At 34.0% G+C, this 16,972-nt stretch overlaps 1 protein-coding gene and 1 pseudogene across 1 annotated transcript; both read right to left on the reverse strand.

Annotated features, from left to right (window-relative positions):
- Positions 1–6,452: 6,452 nt before the first annotated feature.
- LOC105995474 (olfactory receptor 8H1-like) lies at positions 6,453–7,400 on the reverse strand. Its single transcript, XM_013029190.1, has one exon. The coding sequence runs from the start codon at positions 7,398–7,400 to the stop codon at positions 6,453–6,455; it is 948 nt and encodes a 315-aa protein (XP_012884644.1).
- Positions 7,401–12,999: 5,599 nt separating this feature from the next.
- On the reverse strand, positions 13,000–13,918 carry LOC105995473 (annotated as a pseudogene).
- Between the last annotated feature and the right edge of the window lie 3,054 nt (positions 13,919–16,972).

Below are 16,972 nucleotides of genomic sequence, written 5' to 3' on the forward strand. Positions count from 1 at the left end.
TCTGTATGTACTACCTGTGCACTATGGTTCACTGTGAAAGTGGACTTGATTATTCATGAAAGAACATTTGCGAGAAAATGATAAAGCAACCCTGGCAAATTTGTCAATAACATACTGGCAAAGCCCCATCTATCTGGTTGCATATAAACAGGTAGCTATTTCCCTAAAAGCGTGAGAGGAATTAAAATAACAATAATGAATTGGAAATGTTTCACTTAGTATTATTTTGTCCAAGATGAGGAAACCAAAGGAGAACATGAAAATGTGAGAATCACATTTGAAGTGAGAATCAGACTAAATATTTCTTATTTGAACTCATCATAAAAGCCATTACCTAACCATATGAAAAATCAGTATTTGATTAAAAAAATGTGCTTGTATCCCAGATTTTCAAAAGAAAACCTATTGAAGTAAATAGAAAAATATTACTTTATGTACTCTATATCTGCTGAATTTTTACAAGGACATTGATTTTTAATCAAAGTTGTAGTTTTTCTAAGACAGAAAAATTTGTAGTTTCAAAATCCTTGTTCAGACTATGTGACCAGCTGAGCTTAAGATAAATGAGTTAAATATATGGTTTTCTAAGTCATTATTTCCTTGGTGACATAAAGGTTGATGAAGGAAGTCACCTTGAACAAATTTTCTGTATTTAGATATTTTTCCAAACGTAAAATGGATATTGATCTAGTTTTGAGTGTGTGTGTGTGTGTGTTAGAGAAAGAAACATTATCTATTATATTTTCATAGATTTATTGCATATTATGCCAGTATGTAACAATGTTATCAGTTTATCATTCATAGGGAGACCATGTTGATTTTAAAATATGGGTCATACTTAATGAGAAAATGTCCCAAGAGGAAAGAAGGATGGCCAATAGACACATGAAGAAATGCTCAGCCTCCCTAGCCATAAAAGAAGAAATGCAAATCAAAACAACATTGAGAAACTATCTCACCCCAGTTAGAAGGCTATAATCAAGAACTCTAATAACAACAGATGCTGGAGGGGATGTGGACAGAAGAGAACCCTACCGCATTATTGGTGGGAGTGTAAACTTGTTCAACCACTTTGGAAAGCAGTATGGAGGTTCCTCAAAAGACTCCACATAGAGTTCCCCTATGACCCAGCAATCCCACTTTTGGGCATTTACTGAAATAATCACAAACAAGACCATACTAAAGCTACCAGCACACTATGTTTATTGCAGCATTATTTACGATAGCTAAGATATGGAACCAACCCAGAGCCCCTCAGTAGATGAATGGATAAAGAAAATGTGGTATATATACACAATGGAATTCTATGCCTCCATCAGAAAGAATAACCTTACCCCATTTGTTAGGAAATGGAAAGACTTGGAAAAACTTATATTAAGTGAAGTAAGCCAGGCCCAAAGAAACATAGGTCCCATGCTTTCCCTTATTTGCAATAACTAGTATATATCTGAGTCAAGAAGAAAAGGTCAGATAAGTTGATGTTAGGTGAAATGAACCCCAAGATAAGTATTCAAATTTTTTTGCTTCTTGCGATTGTTTCTAACATATTTATAAGATGATTTCTTTGTTGCTTTGTATGTCCCTCCCCCATGTTATAACCCTGCTTTCACTGTATGTGCTGTTGGTATAATTTGTGGAGGGGAAGGGAAAAATCAATTCATTTAAATAGGGATACAGGTGGACCCATTGCAACAACGAGTTGTACAAGTCATTATGTTGAAAAATGAACTTTACAACTTTGGCGGTGTGTGTGTGGGGGAGATGGGAAGGGATGGGAAGGGGAAACAAAAGAGGAGGCAACAATGCTTGATAAGAAATGTACTCATTACCTTGCCTATGTAATTGTAACCCTTCCATACGGTATTTTCACAATAAAAAAATTACGCAAAAAATATAAATACTCCTGTGATAGATGTACTTATATCATTTTTGTATGATTAGTTCTACTCCCTGGAAATATGTCAACTTGTGTTATAAATGTTCATAAATATAACCTAAAGAAAGTGAATGAAGGAGAGTGAATAGACTCAAATTATTTATACGTATGTTTGATAATATAAGAATGAAACATACAGATTTTGGAGATTCAGGATTATCATGATTAACTGAGGGAGTTAGATTGATAGAGAAGTGACTTCTGTCAAGGCACCTTATATGCTTCTATACAAACATAACAATGATTTCCTTTTGTCTAACCAATATGTGCTAATTTAAAAAAATCTCCTGTACAGTCCATAGTCACTGAAACTCCAGGATTTTAAGTGGAAGCCTAGAGGACTTTTCCTATGTAAATTCTGGTGTGATGGTGTGGAGAATCACTCAGGTGTGTACTCACACTTCACACACACAGGGCCAGACAAAAAGATCACAGTGAACTCACAGATCCTGGCATGTCCAGTCCAAAAGACTCTCTCCAGTGCAGGTGGGAAGTCTGTAAACAGGCACAGACTTCACACACAGTACCAGTCACAGGTCACCTGACCCAACACTGTCCTTCCTGGACATCCTGTGCCACGGTGAGATGATACGAAAGGAAGTCACAAGCTCTCTGGAAATGAGAAGTGCTTCCATCCACAGCTGGTACATGGCAGAGACTGTATTTCCTGGGACATTTCCTGCTGACTCACTGTTTTCTCTCACATTTTTTTTATTATAGTTCCAGATACATTTCTATTTCACCCAAAGTTGTTACCAATAAAAAGGTGCTCGTGAAAGAGAGCCACTATTGCTCTGCGTTTAACTCCTCCTTGTGGAGAATCAGGCTTTGCATTTTTTTGTGTGTGAATAGTGGGTAGTGAAGTGGTTGTATAAGTTAAATCAATGCTGGGGTAATGTATCTTCAGTGACTAACTGTGTTCGACTTCTACAGTAACCATTGCTTAAAAGTTCTGAAGGGATAAGGCTCTGAGCCACCTTCGGGGTAGAAATGGAAGACCCTGTGTGTTACTTTCACAAACTAATGTTTTCTGATGTCAGTTTTCATAAGGGATGGTAGGAATCAGTGCTATCCATCTGTCTTGATTCATGCCATAAGTCTACAACAAATGGTAGCAAGTTCTGTTAACCTGACTATTGGAAATCAGAGACATGAATAGCTGTAATCCCATAGCTGTTTCGTGGATACTTGTCTAGGCTGCTGAATTATTCTACAATAGGTAATGAATCACAATATGTTGACTTGCTCTCCTTGTGCAGGAGAATCAAATCTTTAATAGGAATGATTATATATATGTATATATACATACATAATGGATATTAACATTTTGGTGAATCACATTTTTGCTTTCTTACTAAAAAAAAAACAAAATAGATAATGATATATTTACTTTGAATGAAACCAGAAGTAATATTCTAGGATAAAGTATGTATTTCAAGTACACATTAATATGAGACATTATAGAATAGACAATTTTTTATTTATATAAATATTGTCTTCAAACATCAGTTTTCTTAAAATCGTAACTATGTTTTACTATTTATGCATTATCATGTTTCTTAAAATCATAACTATGTTTACTCTTTATGCCTTATCATGTTTCACATGGAATTGTCATCTTATTAGATATTTTGTCACCATCCAATTCTTCCATGTCCATCACAAAGTATTATTGAAAGTATTTTTCCAAAATCTGTAATTTGCAATAGAAAACAAATACCACTTTTTTATCCATTTTAATATCAAATAAGCTTGACATGATGAAAAAATTAACTCACACGTTCATTTTACATATTAACTCACAAATTCTTTCAATAATGTGTCAAACACCAACTATGCCTAGACACTTTCTTATGAATTTGGGATATTAAAGTTTAATGAGATGTAGTCACCATTTCCTTAGAAGGGTAAAAACTTATACCGATGTGAATTCAGAACTGAAAATAATATTTTAATGCATTTTCACAATGGAAAAGATAATGTTAGAACAATGGCAGATAAAACCCATTTTTTTCAAGGGCATTCTGAATACCAGTCTTTAGGAAGAGGAACTCTCCTAGTCATTGAATGTGAGTCTTTTTTTGGAAGGAAAAGTACCTTAAACATTATGATGAATACACACCAGAAAAAGCAAGCAATCATTTACATGATACTGACCAAAACAAAAAGTTTATTATGAACAATCATTCTATAGACAGTTGTCTGTAGCTGTTAGTTAAAAAGTCTATAATCTTGAAAGGAAGGATAGTATGAGTGAATGTAACATCCTAAAGTAAAAGAAGCCAAAGTAACTATCCTAATTATCTGAAGAGTCAGTTGTTTTAAGGAAGTAAGTGAATTAAGAACTTTGCTCTTGGACAGATATTGAAGGTGTTGGTCAGGGGAACATGTTAATGTGCAAAGCTGCGTCAATTGTTAGAATTAGAGAAAATAACAGAGACAGAAGCAGTGAAGATTATAAGAGAAAAAATGCCTTTGAAGGGTACTTGAGAGACAGAATCAATAAGAAATAATCCAATAATTTTTGACATAGTGTCTAGTGTCTGCTTCATTCTTTCACGATTAACCCAACTGTTTCTGTCCCCCTAACCCAACCCTCCCAAAGACAAACCAACAAACAAGATAAAAGGAGAAAAAAATAGCAACAAAAACTTGTTTCCATTTGCTAAAGTTCATTTTGATAAATTTTTGTTTTTGGCCATTCATGGGGCCTGAACTCTGGGCCTGGATGCTGTCCCTCAGCTCTCTCTTCAGCTCAAGGTTAGCACTCTACCACTTGAGCCACAGTACCCCTTCGATCTTTTTCTGCTTATGTGGTGCTGAGGAATTGGACCCAGGACCTCATGCATGCAAGGTAAGCACTCTACCACTGAGCCTACTTCCCAGCCCAGATGAACATTATTTTATATGATAAGATGTACATAGCTATTAAGCCTTTGAGATCCTCTCCAAAGAATATACACCTTTGAAATCACTCTGTATGAATGTCTAGGGAACTATATAACTTGTGAATGGAGATGGGAAGTAAAAACAGAGAGCAAGGGAAGGGGCAATACTGTCCACATCTAAATGTATTTAATATATATGTGTGTGTGTGTGAGTGTGTGTGTGTGTGTGTGTAACTATATAACTATATAACGATAGCCCATCTGTATATCATCTTTATAATAACAATAATTACATACAATATTAATAAATTATATATAAATATAAGCAAAGAACTGATCCAATCTATATTTTGTCAAGGAAAAGAAGCAAATCTGGATTGACTCTTTTTAAGTGCTTGATTAGTATGATAGTAACAAAACATATTATCTTGGAATACTAATACAAGTATAGAAATCGGTCTGGAAAATGATGGTGATGAAGTGGTAGAGTACCTAACAAACACAGTGTCCTGGTATTCAAAACCAGAATAACCAGGGTGAAGGGAGGGGCCAGAACGAGAATAGAAGGAAGGCAGGAAGGAAGGAGGGGAGGGAAGATGGGAAAGGAAGGAAAGAGGGAAGACTAGAGAAAGAAGAGAGGACCTTTATAACCTTTAATAGTGATCTAAATTCATAATATATTAGTAATTAAAATGCTTAATTAAATATATTACAATTAAATATGTATTCTATATAATAATTAAAAATAAAGGAAAATTTTGAATTCACAAAGACAAATTTATGGGAGGCAAAGCTAATTCATTACAAATTCTTTGCTTTATACATTACTTAATGTTCTTCAGTGAGTCAACTTTTATGTATCTTAGAATATTACAAAATGGAAGAATTCTGATAAAATGCAATAAAGCAGTTCACCAAAGTGTTTGATATAAGACATATACGCATATAGTTCATACATTTAGCAAATACACACATACGAGTTATTAAAGGCATCTGTTTAACAAACTTCATAAATTTAGCCTAGTCTGGGTCTAAAGTATTCCATGATTCTCGATTTTGCCCAAATATTGAGAACATGTTCATTCACAGATTTAATTGAAAAAACAAACAAAAAGAAAAGTACTAAGCATTAGATTTTAAGTGAATTGATTCTTTTTATAAAAATAATTTCAATATTTTTCAAGTTTCCTATAAATAAATAAACCTTGCCTTAAGGTTTCAACAGTTTATTCTAAAATCAAATTTGGATACTAACAGATGTTTTCTTTTTATCTTTTTGTTTTTTGAATTAAGTTAACTGAAAATAATTAGTACAAATCATACAATGTGTGCCATATATTTATCGTTGCCAAAAGAAAGTACTTTAAAGCTGTAGAACTCTTTGGATTTCATTTTTAAAACATTAGTTGCCCTTTTAAAAGCATATATAGAAGTCATATATTTAAAGTATATTTCATAGTTTCAAATTGTAGTGTGGACTTCCATAAACCTACTCCTGGTAAAATTTAAGAGTACAGTTTTGCAGGAAAAAAATTAAAAGACAAATACTTGTATAAATTTTTAGAGAGGCCACAGACCTGCCCAAAAAGACAAAAACAAAAGATAAATTTAAATGCTTAGCATCACTGTTATTTTATTTGTCTGAACACACCTCTTTTCTGCATGACTCTAATGAAAGCGTTTTTCACTTCCTTGTTTCTCAGACTATAAATGAGTGGGTTCAGCATTGGATTGACAATAGTATAAAACACAGAAGCCACTTGATCCTTTCCCAGCGAGTAGGACTTCTTGGGTTTTAAATAAATAAAAATGATGGTACCATAGAAAATGGTGACCCCAAGGAGATGGGAGGCACAGGTGGAGAAGGCTTTCTGCTTTCCTGAAGTGGAAGTGATTTTCAGAATAGTTGACAGAATGCACACATAGGACACACATATTATGATAAGTGAGACTATTGTTGTGGACCCAGCAAGAAACATTATCATCATCTCAGTGCCATAGGTCTCATTGCAGGACAGGATTAAAATTGGGGATAGGTCACAAAAAAAGTCATGGATTATGTTGGACTTGCAGAAACTCAAGCTGCTCATACAAAGGTTGTTGACAAAGGAATCCATAAAGCCAACCGTGTAGGACCCAGTGAGCAGGGCTCGGCAGAGTCTTGGTGACATAATCACTGGGTAGTGCAAAGGATTACAGATAGCTATGTAGCGATCATAAGCCATGGAGGAGAGGATAAAACATTCTGTAGCACTAAGCAGAACTAAAAAGTACATTTGAGTGAAACAGCCCATGAAGGAAATGCTCTTGGAGGAAGTCAACAAGTTCACTAAGGTTTTAGGTGTGATGACATTTGAATAACATAGGTCAAGGAATGAAAGGTGAGTGAGGAAAAAATACATAGGTGTGTGAAGCTGGTGATCCAGACAAATGATCAATATCATACCTAGGTTACCCAGCTCAGAAATCAGGTAGATCAGAAGAAAGAGCAGAGAGAGGACCAGTTGGATCTCCCCAGAATCGGTCAATCCCACAAGGATGAAGTAGTGCACATTTGTGTTATTCCAGGAATTCATAATGGCTAAGGTTAACTATTGAGAAATGAGAGTTGACAGCATAAATAACTTCAAGAAATTTTAATCTATGGACAGTTCAGTATTCCTTTTAAGAATTAATTTTGGTTTTCTCAAAATTGATAATAAATTTATGCTTGGAGTAACTATCAATGACTTTGCATATAGGCAAACTGACACTTGATTCAGAACGTAAATAGTAACATATTTCCTAAGGAGAAAGATTCAGAAATTGTTTCAAATGTTGTCTTTCAAGGAGAAGACTTTCAGCCTGCACAAAGGGTAGACCATTTGTGCCTTTATGTTTCTAATATTCTGGATGTGGAAAATCAAGAGAAACTTTAAATAACTTTATCTGCATTCATTTTATGTGGATGTTGATTCTAATCTTAGATCTTTGACAAGAAAAAGCATGAACTTACCAGTGGATTTCATTTAATAATTATTTCTGTAAATCTGAACAGAACATTAATCTGAGTAAATGATGAGAAGAGGTAATTTCAATGTAACATGAACTATTCATTCCTTTGTAATGTCCATTAAGTCAAATTCTAAATTTTCACTTTATGGTATTGTATTAGTGCCCATTTATATCAGACCACTCAAAATGGTCAATTTCTAGCTTGCATCATATACTCCAAAGTCGAACATTTAACATATAATATCCTCCAAAAATCATATTTTGAACAATCTAAATCAGGTTTACAGCTTTATTTCCAGCAATGCTGACATCACTTAGCATAAAGCACAAGTCATGTGTCTACAAATAATGTTCCAACAAAGTAACTGTTATCTGATCAGTTTTTATAAGAATACTTACTGTTAGCCAAAGATGATGAAAATTAAAGAATCTGTGAAAGATCATCCATATAATATGTTAATCCTCAATTTGCATCTCAAAACTAACAAAATGAGAGGTGAAAGTTTCTGTGATGTTGCAGCGTTTCTTTTCCCATGGATGAACATTTTTTTAGTTTGAATTTAGTTTTTCTTTCCTTCTGTGGTAAATTAAACCACTCTAAAATTTGCTTTGGTTGGTTTAATCAAAAGTATACTTGGAAAGTCTTTGTCAAAAAATCCCAAACAAGTACTTTGGTTTTCTGTAGAGCAATGGTTTCCTCTTCTCCCAGCATGTTAGCTGCAGGGCACCTCATTTAAAGGGCTTGGAGAATTGTGCAACACTGTGTCATTCTCAGTACCAATTTCCAGAAAAAAAATTAGTTGGCATGTATTCAAACACAGAAGTTCAAAGACTATATGTGTAAAACATTGTTTTTTTCTATCTGGTTACAAAATGAAGAACATGATCACCCTTTCCTATAGACGATGACTTCATTATATGTGTGTGTGTGTTTGTGTGTGTGTGTGTGCGTGTATACTAAAGTAAGACTTGTAATTATAAAGTTTTAACATATGTATTGACTTTGTGACTGTTAGTATAAGGTGAAAATTTTACATATTAACATGAAAAATTACATAAGGAAAAGTACAATTATGTAATGGATAGAACATGTTTGTTATAAGTTATGTAGTACAACAAAATTCAGAGAAATCTGAGAGTCATTTTAAATTATAATTGCATTTTGACAGTCATTTCATAATGTACACAAAGTACTAATTTGGATATAATATATATACATATTCATGAAGACTTGCATAATTATTATTGTGCTGTATATTTAATATCTATGTTCACTTCACATTGAGAAATTTGTAATGAGAAATAACTTGTGTCATGCTGACACTTGGTGAACATCACAACCGAACTTGGTGACCCCTCATTCAGATAGTGTATACAGTGCTCCCCAGCTTTCACATGCCTGGGGGCCTCTCCTTTCTGGACTAGTTGTGTACCATCCAGCATCTGTCTGTATCGTCCGTAGCAGGAGGAAACCAAAGGAGAATCTGAAAAGGCATTAAGTGAGAATCAGACTAAAAACTTCTTGTCTGAACTCATCACCAAAGCTATTTCCTATTATTCTTTCTTGTAATTGTTCTTAACATATTTAAAATGTACTATGTGATTTTTTTTGTTCCTTTTGTATGTTCTTCCCCAAGGTATAACCCCTGTTTTCACTGTATTTGACTCTGGTGCCCTGCAACTTGTATGTACATTTTTCTAATTGGGGGAGGGGAAGGGAAATAACAAAATGATGAAATAAGGATACAGGATGACCCATTGTAACAATGAGATATACAAGACACTATGTTGAAAATGAACTTTACAACTTAGGCTGGGAGGAGGGAGTTGGAGAGGTGGGGAGGGAAGGGATGGTAGGGGAAAACAAAGAAGGTAACAATGCTCGATAGGAAATGTACTCATTCCTTTAGTAATGTAATTGTAACTCCTTTGTACAGCATTTTTACAATAAAAATTATTAAAAAAAGAAAATTATTTTTTGAAAAAAAGATGTGCTTATATCCCAGGTTTTCAAAAGACAACCTACTGAAATAAATAGAGAAACATCATTTCATATATTCTACATTTAATGAATTTTTACATGGACATTGCTTTTTTAATCAAAGTTTTAATTGTTCTGAGAAAGGAAAATTTTATAGTTTCAAAATCTAGGGTCAAATTATGTGACCAACTGAGCTTAAGACCAATTAGCAAAATATATAATTTTCTAAGTCATTGTTTCCTTGGTGACATAAGTTTATTGAAGATAATCACCTTGCACAAAGTTGCTGTATGTAGATTTTTTTCCAAATGTGAAATGGACGTTGATCTAGTATGTGTGTGTGTGTGTGTGTGTGTGTGTGTGTGTGTGTGTGTGTTCAGAGAGAGAGAGACAATATGTATTGATTCATGCCAGAATTCTGCAACAAATGGCAGCAAGTTTTGTTAACCAGACCATTGGGAATCAGAGATATGTATGGGTCTCATTCACAGACCATTAGTGGATATTTGTTAAGACTGCTGAATTACTCTACAACACTCAATGAATCACAATCTGTTGACCTGCTCCCCTTTTTGGAGCAGAGACAAACCTTTAATAGGAATGTTTTTATATAATATAGTATATATTTTTATTAATTTTTAATAGAAGGATTTCCACATTTTTGATGATTTGCATTTTTGTTTTCTCATTTAAAAAGAGAAAAATCACAGTAAACAATAATATAGTTGGGATGAAACCAGAAGTAATATTCTAGAAAAAAGTATGGATTTCAAATACATGAGACATTGTAGATAAGCAAATTTTATTTGTATATTGTCCTCAAAAATCAGTTTTATTAGTATCATAACTTTATTATTTATACTTTATCATGTTTCACATGGAACTTACAAAGATAATTACCATATTACTAGATATTTGTATTTGTATTAGTAGATATATTTGTATTTGTATTACCATTTAATACATATATATCCATCACAAAGTACTGTTGAAAGTCTTTTTTCAATAGCAATTCATTTGCAACAGAAAATGAATACATTTTTCTTCATTCATTTTTAAAATATCAAATACACTTCAAATGATAGAAAACAATTGCACGAAAAAATTAACTCACAAATTCTTTCAACAAATGTGTCAAACATCAATTATGCCATAGAAACTTTCCTATGCATTTGGGATATTGAAGTTTAATTAGATGTGGCCATCATTTCCTTTATATTTGTAAATATTAATTCAGATGTGAATTCAGAAGTAAAAATAATATTTTAATACATTTTCACAATGGAAAAGACAATGATAGAACAATGGCAGAAAAAATCATTTTTTTCAAGGGCATTATGAATAAAAGTATTTGTAGAGAGCAACTCTCTTAGTCATTGAATGTGATTCTTTTATGTGAAGGAGAAGTACGTTAAACAGTCTGATGAATACACACCAAAAGAAGCAAATAATTATTTCCATGGAAGTGCCAAAAGCAGGAAGTTTATTATTAATAACCAGACTATAGACAGTTATGTATAACTCTTAGTTAAACATGTCTGTAATCTTGAAACGAAGGGCCTTATGAATGGAAGTAACATCCTAAAGTAAAAGAAGACAAATAAATTATTGCAATTAGGATAGTCGAGGGTTTTAAGGAATTATGTGCATTAAGAACTTTACTCTTGGAGATATATTGAAGGAGTTGATCAAAGGAACATGTTTATGTGAAAGGCTGTATCGATAGTTAGGATTCGATGAAAATGGACAAATGAACAGAGACAGAAGCAGTAAAGATTATAAAAAAGAAACTCATTTGAAGGGTACTTGAGAGACAGGATCAATAAGAAATAATCCAATAATTTTCAACATAGTGTCCAATGAGTAGCATTGCTGCATTTGTTCACCATTTGTCCTACAAGTTCTGTGCCACCATCCCAAACCTACCAAAGAAAAACCAACAAACAAGACAAAAAGGAAGGAACCAAAACAGCAACAAACAAACAAAAGCCCTCTTTTGCTATTCCTTGAAGTTCATTTTGAAAAATATTAGTTTATAGGATCATATCCACAGAGCTACTGAGAATTAGTGATCCTCTACTAAGAATATCCACCTTTGGTCTCACTCTGCATGAATGCCAAGAGTAGTATATTACTTGTGGGTGGGTACAGGAAAGATAAACTGCAAGAAAGCAAAGGGAGGGATGACACTTTTCAAGAAAGGAAGGAGTGAGGGAAGACCAGAGAAAGAAAAGAGGATGGTTATAACCTTCACTAGTGAAAAATACAAGCTCTCCTTTCATCATATGGAGAACATAATTAAAAATAAAGGACATTTTATAACTTGTCCAGATAGCACAATCATGGGATGTGGCAAACCTAATTTATTGTCAATTCTTTGCCCTATACATTTTATTAAATTTTAAGTGAGTCAAGTATTACGTATCGTAGAGTATTATAAACTGAAAGGAATCTGATAAAATGCAATGAAGCAGTTCATTAAATTCTTTGACATAAGACAGATAGGCACAGATTTCAAATATTTAGCAGATAAATATATACGAGTTATTAAAGGCATGGGTATAATTAACTTTATACATTTAACCTATTCTGGGTCTAATGTATTCCATGCCTCTGGATTTTTCCCAACATTGAGAACATGTTCATTAGCATCTTTCATTGACAAAGCAAACAAAAACAAAATTATTAAGCATCAGATTTTAAGTGAATTGCTTCTTTTTATGAAGCCAATTTCAATATTTTCCAAGTTTTCTTCAAATATATGCACAATGTCTTAATGTTACTTCAACAATTAATTCTAAAATCAGATTTTGGCACTGCCAGATGCTTTCTTTTTATCTTATTTTCTGTTTGTGAATAAATTCAATTGCAAATAATTGGTATAAATCACACAATTTGTGCTACAAATTTATCTTTGTCAAAACAAAATACTTTAAATCAGTAGAACTCCTGGGATTTCATGTTTTAAACATTAGTTTAAAACATCATATATAGAGGTCATATACTTGATACATTTTTCATGATTTCAAATTACAGTATCGACTCTTATAACCATACTCCAAGGCAATCTTTAAAAATGCATTTGTGCAGGAAAGCATGGCTTCAGAAAAATTAAAAGAATTCTGTTGCTTTTAGAGAGAGGCCACAGAAAAGCCCAAACAAGACAAAAACAAAAGATAAGTTAAAATGTTTAGCATCTGTTATTTTAATTGTCTGAACCCTCCTCTTTTCTGCATGACCCTAATGAAAGCGTTTTTCACTTCCTTATTTCTCAGACTATAAATGAGTGGGTTAGCATGGGAATGGCAATAGTATAAAACACAGAAGCCACTTGGTCCTTTCCCAGCGACCAGGACTTCTTGGGTTTTAAATAAGTAAAAATGATGGTGCCATAGAAGATAGTGACTCCAAGGAGATGGGAGGCACAGGTGGAGAAGGCTTTCTGTCTTCCTGAAGTGGAAGTGATTTTCAGAATAGTCAAGAGAATCCAGACCTAGGACACACATATTATGATAAGTGATATTATTATCGAGGAACCACCAAGGAGCATTATCATCATCTCAGTGCCGTAGGTGTCATTGCAGGACAGGACTAAAATCGGGGATGCGTCACAGAAAAAGTGATGAATTTTGTTGGAGTTGCAGAAATGTTGTCTGCATGAAAAAATTATTGACAGTAGCATCCAGAAAGCCAACCATATAGGACCCAGTGAGCAGGGCTCGGCAGAGTCTTGGTGACGTAATTACTTGATAGTGCAAAGGGTTGCAGATGGCTATGTAGCGATCATAGGCCATGGAAGCGAGGATAAAAAATTCTGTAGCACTAAGCAGAACGAAAAAGTACAACTGAGTGAAACAGCCCACGAAGAAAATGTTCTTGGAGGAAGTCAGTAAGTTCACTAAGGTTTTAGGTGTGATGACATTTGAATAACATAGATCAAGGAATGAAAGGTGAGTGAGGAAAAAAAAAGTGTGAAGCTGGTGATCCAGCTAGGTTACCCACCACAGAAATCATGTAGATCAGGACAAAGAGCAGAGAGAGGACCAGCTGCATTTCTCGAGACTCTGTTAATCCCACAAGGATGAAGTAGGGCATGTTGGTGTTATTCCAAGAATACATAATGGGCAAATGTTAACTATTGTGAAACTATTCAGGTTTTAGCAGTAATTACTTCAAAAATTTTAATCTATAAAGTGTCCATTATTCATGGGTGTGTTTATGTATTTGCCAATCCAGGTGCTTGAATTTATGGCTTAGGTGCTGTTCTTGACCTTTCGTGCTCAAGGCTAGTACTCTTACACTTGAACCATAACTTCACTGCTGGCTTTTGATAGTTAATTGGAGATAAAAGTGTTTCAAAGTCTTTCCTGCCCAGGATGGCTTTGAACAAAGATCCTCAGATCTCAGCATTACAGGTAGCTGGAATTACATACATGGCCCACCACACCTGGACAAAACCACTATCACTTTATAATTAATTTGTCTCAAAATGAAAATAAATCTTCATTATTTTTTAACAAAAATCAGTTGTCACAAAGAGTTTTTGACACAAAGAGACATTTGGATATGCTATATAAAATAGTATCTTTTTTATTTAGAAGGAATCTAAACTTCCCAGGGATTACCAGAGTTACCATATTTAATCTCCATAAAGGGTTTTTTACCAAGCACACTATTATTATAATGTGTTATAAATATGGAAAGGTTTAAATGTCTTATCTGAAGTTGTTGTAAATACACATGGTGCCTTTTACGTGGACTCCACACCCCAAGGTGAGGATGTTCTATTCCAGTTGATAGCTATTTCTGCAAAGCTGAACAAAAAGGAGATTAAAGAATGTTACAACAATGTTTAATTTCTCACATGTTGTTCCTTAGTTTTCTAGGTTAGCTACAAATTAAGCTCACTTTACCTATTCTATGAAGTGTATTATATTTGTATGCCACACTTATCTATCCCTTTCCAGATTATACCACATTTTCTTACATTGAACCTTTAAATAAAATTTCTTCCAAAATCCTGTTTTTAAATCATGGACATCTTAGACTCTAATTCGATCAACTCTCTATGTATGTAACTGCAAATTCTCACATTACTTTAGGTAAGACACAAACACTAGGTGGACATTTATTTTTCTCAGCAAAGCACTGAGTCTTCCACCTGATAAATCTCTCCAATTTTACAGTGTAACACTAACACTGGGAGCCAAAGTATTCCTCCAACATCACAGAATTCATCAACCCCAATTTGTTTCAGAAATAGAATATGAAACTCTTTTAGGGTCAGAAATTATTTACAATGTGACACTTAATTCATATTTTAAAAGCTATTTTTATTTTTTGAATATTTATTTTTTATTTGTAATGAAAATTAAATCACTATACAAATTTTGTTCAAGTTGAATAAGTGGAAATTTTACCAGGAAGGTCTGCCTCAGAAAAATTCCAAAATGGTTGCATGAATATCTGTAAGACAGTATGTCTTCCTTCTTTTACACTAGTTAGTTCCAGGCTAACTTATTTAGAGTTCATGGACAACCAGGCAACAATGTGCCATTCTCAGGGGCCAAGTTTACAGGAAGATTACTTGGCATTAGTTCAAGAATGGAAACTCAAGAACTAAAGGCTTTACTTTTTCACATAGATGTTTCTCAAGAAGTAAAATTATTATCATGTAATTTGTGAAGTACTATTTTAAAAATATGCATATGGTATTTGTCTTAAACCCTTGACCTTCCAATGAATATATTTTTGTTAGTGATGTATTATTTACAAAATAAAGAGTATCCAGCCTCGACAGCATTGCTCTCTAGTTATTATTTCACATTCTGAGGCCTTTAATTACTTGAAGGCAGTTGGCTGTCTGATCAGTCATTCTTGCTGGGAAGTATTTTTCTTTTTTTGTATGTTTTTTTTATTGTGAAAATACTGTACAGAGGGGTTACAATTACATGAGCAAGGTAATGAGTACATTTCTTATCAAGCATTATTGCCTCCTCCTTTGTTTCCCCTTACCACCCCTTCCCATCTCCCTATCCCCCACCCCTGTCCTTCTCCCGGCAACCCCTCAGCACCAAAGTTGTAAAGTTCGTTTTTCAACATAACGTCTTGTACGTCTGATTGTTGCAATGGATCCACCTGTATCCCTATTTAAACAATTTGGTTTTTTTTCCCTTCCTCTCCCCAAATTTCACCAACATCAAATACAGTGAAAACAGAGGTTATGATGTGGGGAAGGGACATACAAAGCAACAAAGAAATATGTTATAAATATGTTAGAAACAATAGCAACAAAGAAAAAAAACCTTTGAGTCCTTATCTTGGAGTTCTTTTTGCCTAACATCAACTTCTCTGACCATTTCTGTTTGTCTCAGACAAATACAAGTTATTGCAAATAAGGGAAACCATGGAACCTATGTTTCTTTGGACCTGGCTTACTTCACTTAATATATTTTTTTCAAAATCTTTCCATTTCCTAACAAAAGGGGCAATGTCACTCTTTTTGATGGAGGCATAGAACTCCAGTGTGTATATATACCACATTTTCTTGATCCATTCATCTACTGCAGGTCATCTGGTTTGGTTAGCTATGGTAAATAATACTCCAATAAACATAGTTGGGCTAGTAGCTTTAGTATGGTCTTGTTTGTGATCAATTGGGTAAATGCCCAAAAGTGGGATTGCTGGGTCACAGGGGATCTCTATGTGGAATCTTTTGAGGAACCTCCATACTGGTTGAACATGTTTACACTCCCATCAACAATGCAGTAAGGTTCCCTTATGTCTACATCCCCTCTAGCATCTGTTGTTATTAGAATTCTAGATTATAGCCATTCTAACTGGGGTGAGGTGGTAATCTCAATGTTTTTTTTGATTTGCATTTCTTTTATGGCTAGAGAGGCTGAGCATTTCTTCATGTGTCTATTGGCCATCCTTCTTTCCTCTTCAGAGAAGTTTGTCTTTAAGTCTTTAGCCCACTTATTTATTGGGCAATTGTTTCTTTGAGTAATTTTTTTTAATTTAATTTAATTTTATTTGTGAACATACTGTACAGAGGGGTTACAATTACATGGGCAGGATAATGCGTACATTTTTTACCAAGCATTGCATCCTCCTCCTTTATTTACCCTTCACATCCCTTCCCAGCCTCCCCCCTCCCCCCCAATCCCAATC

The sequence above is a fragment of the Dipodomys ordii genome, unplaced genomic scaffold (genome assembly GCF_000151885.1).
Source record: "Dipodomys ordii isolate 6190 unplaced genomic scaffold, Dord_2.0 Scaffold117, whole genome shotgun sequence".
Classification (NCBI taxonomy): Eukaryota; Metazoa; Chordata; class Mammalia; order Rodentia; family Heteromyidae; genus Dipodomys; species Dipodomys ordii.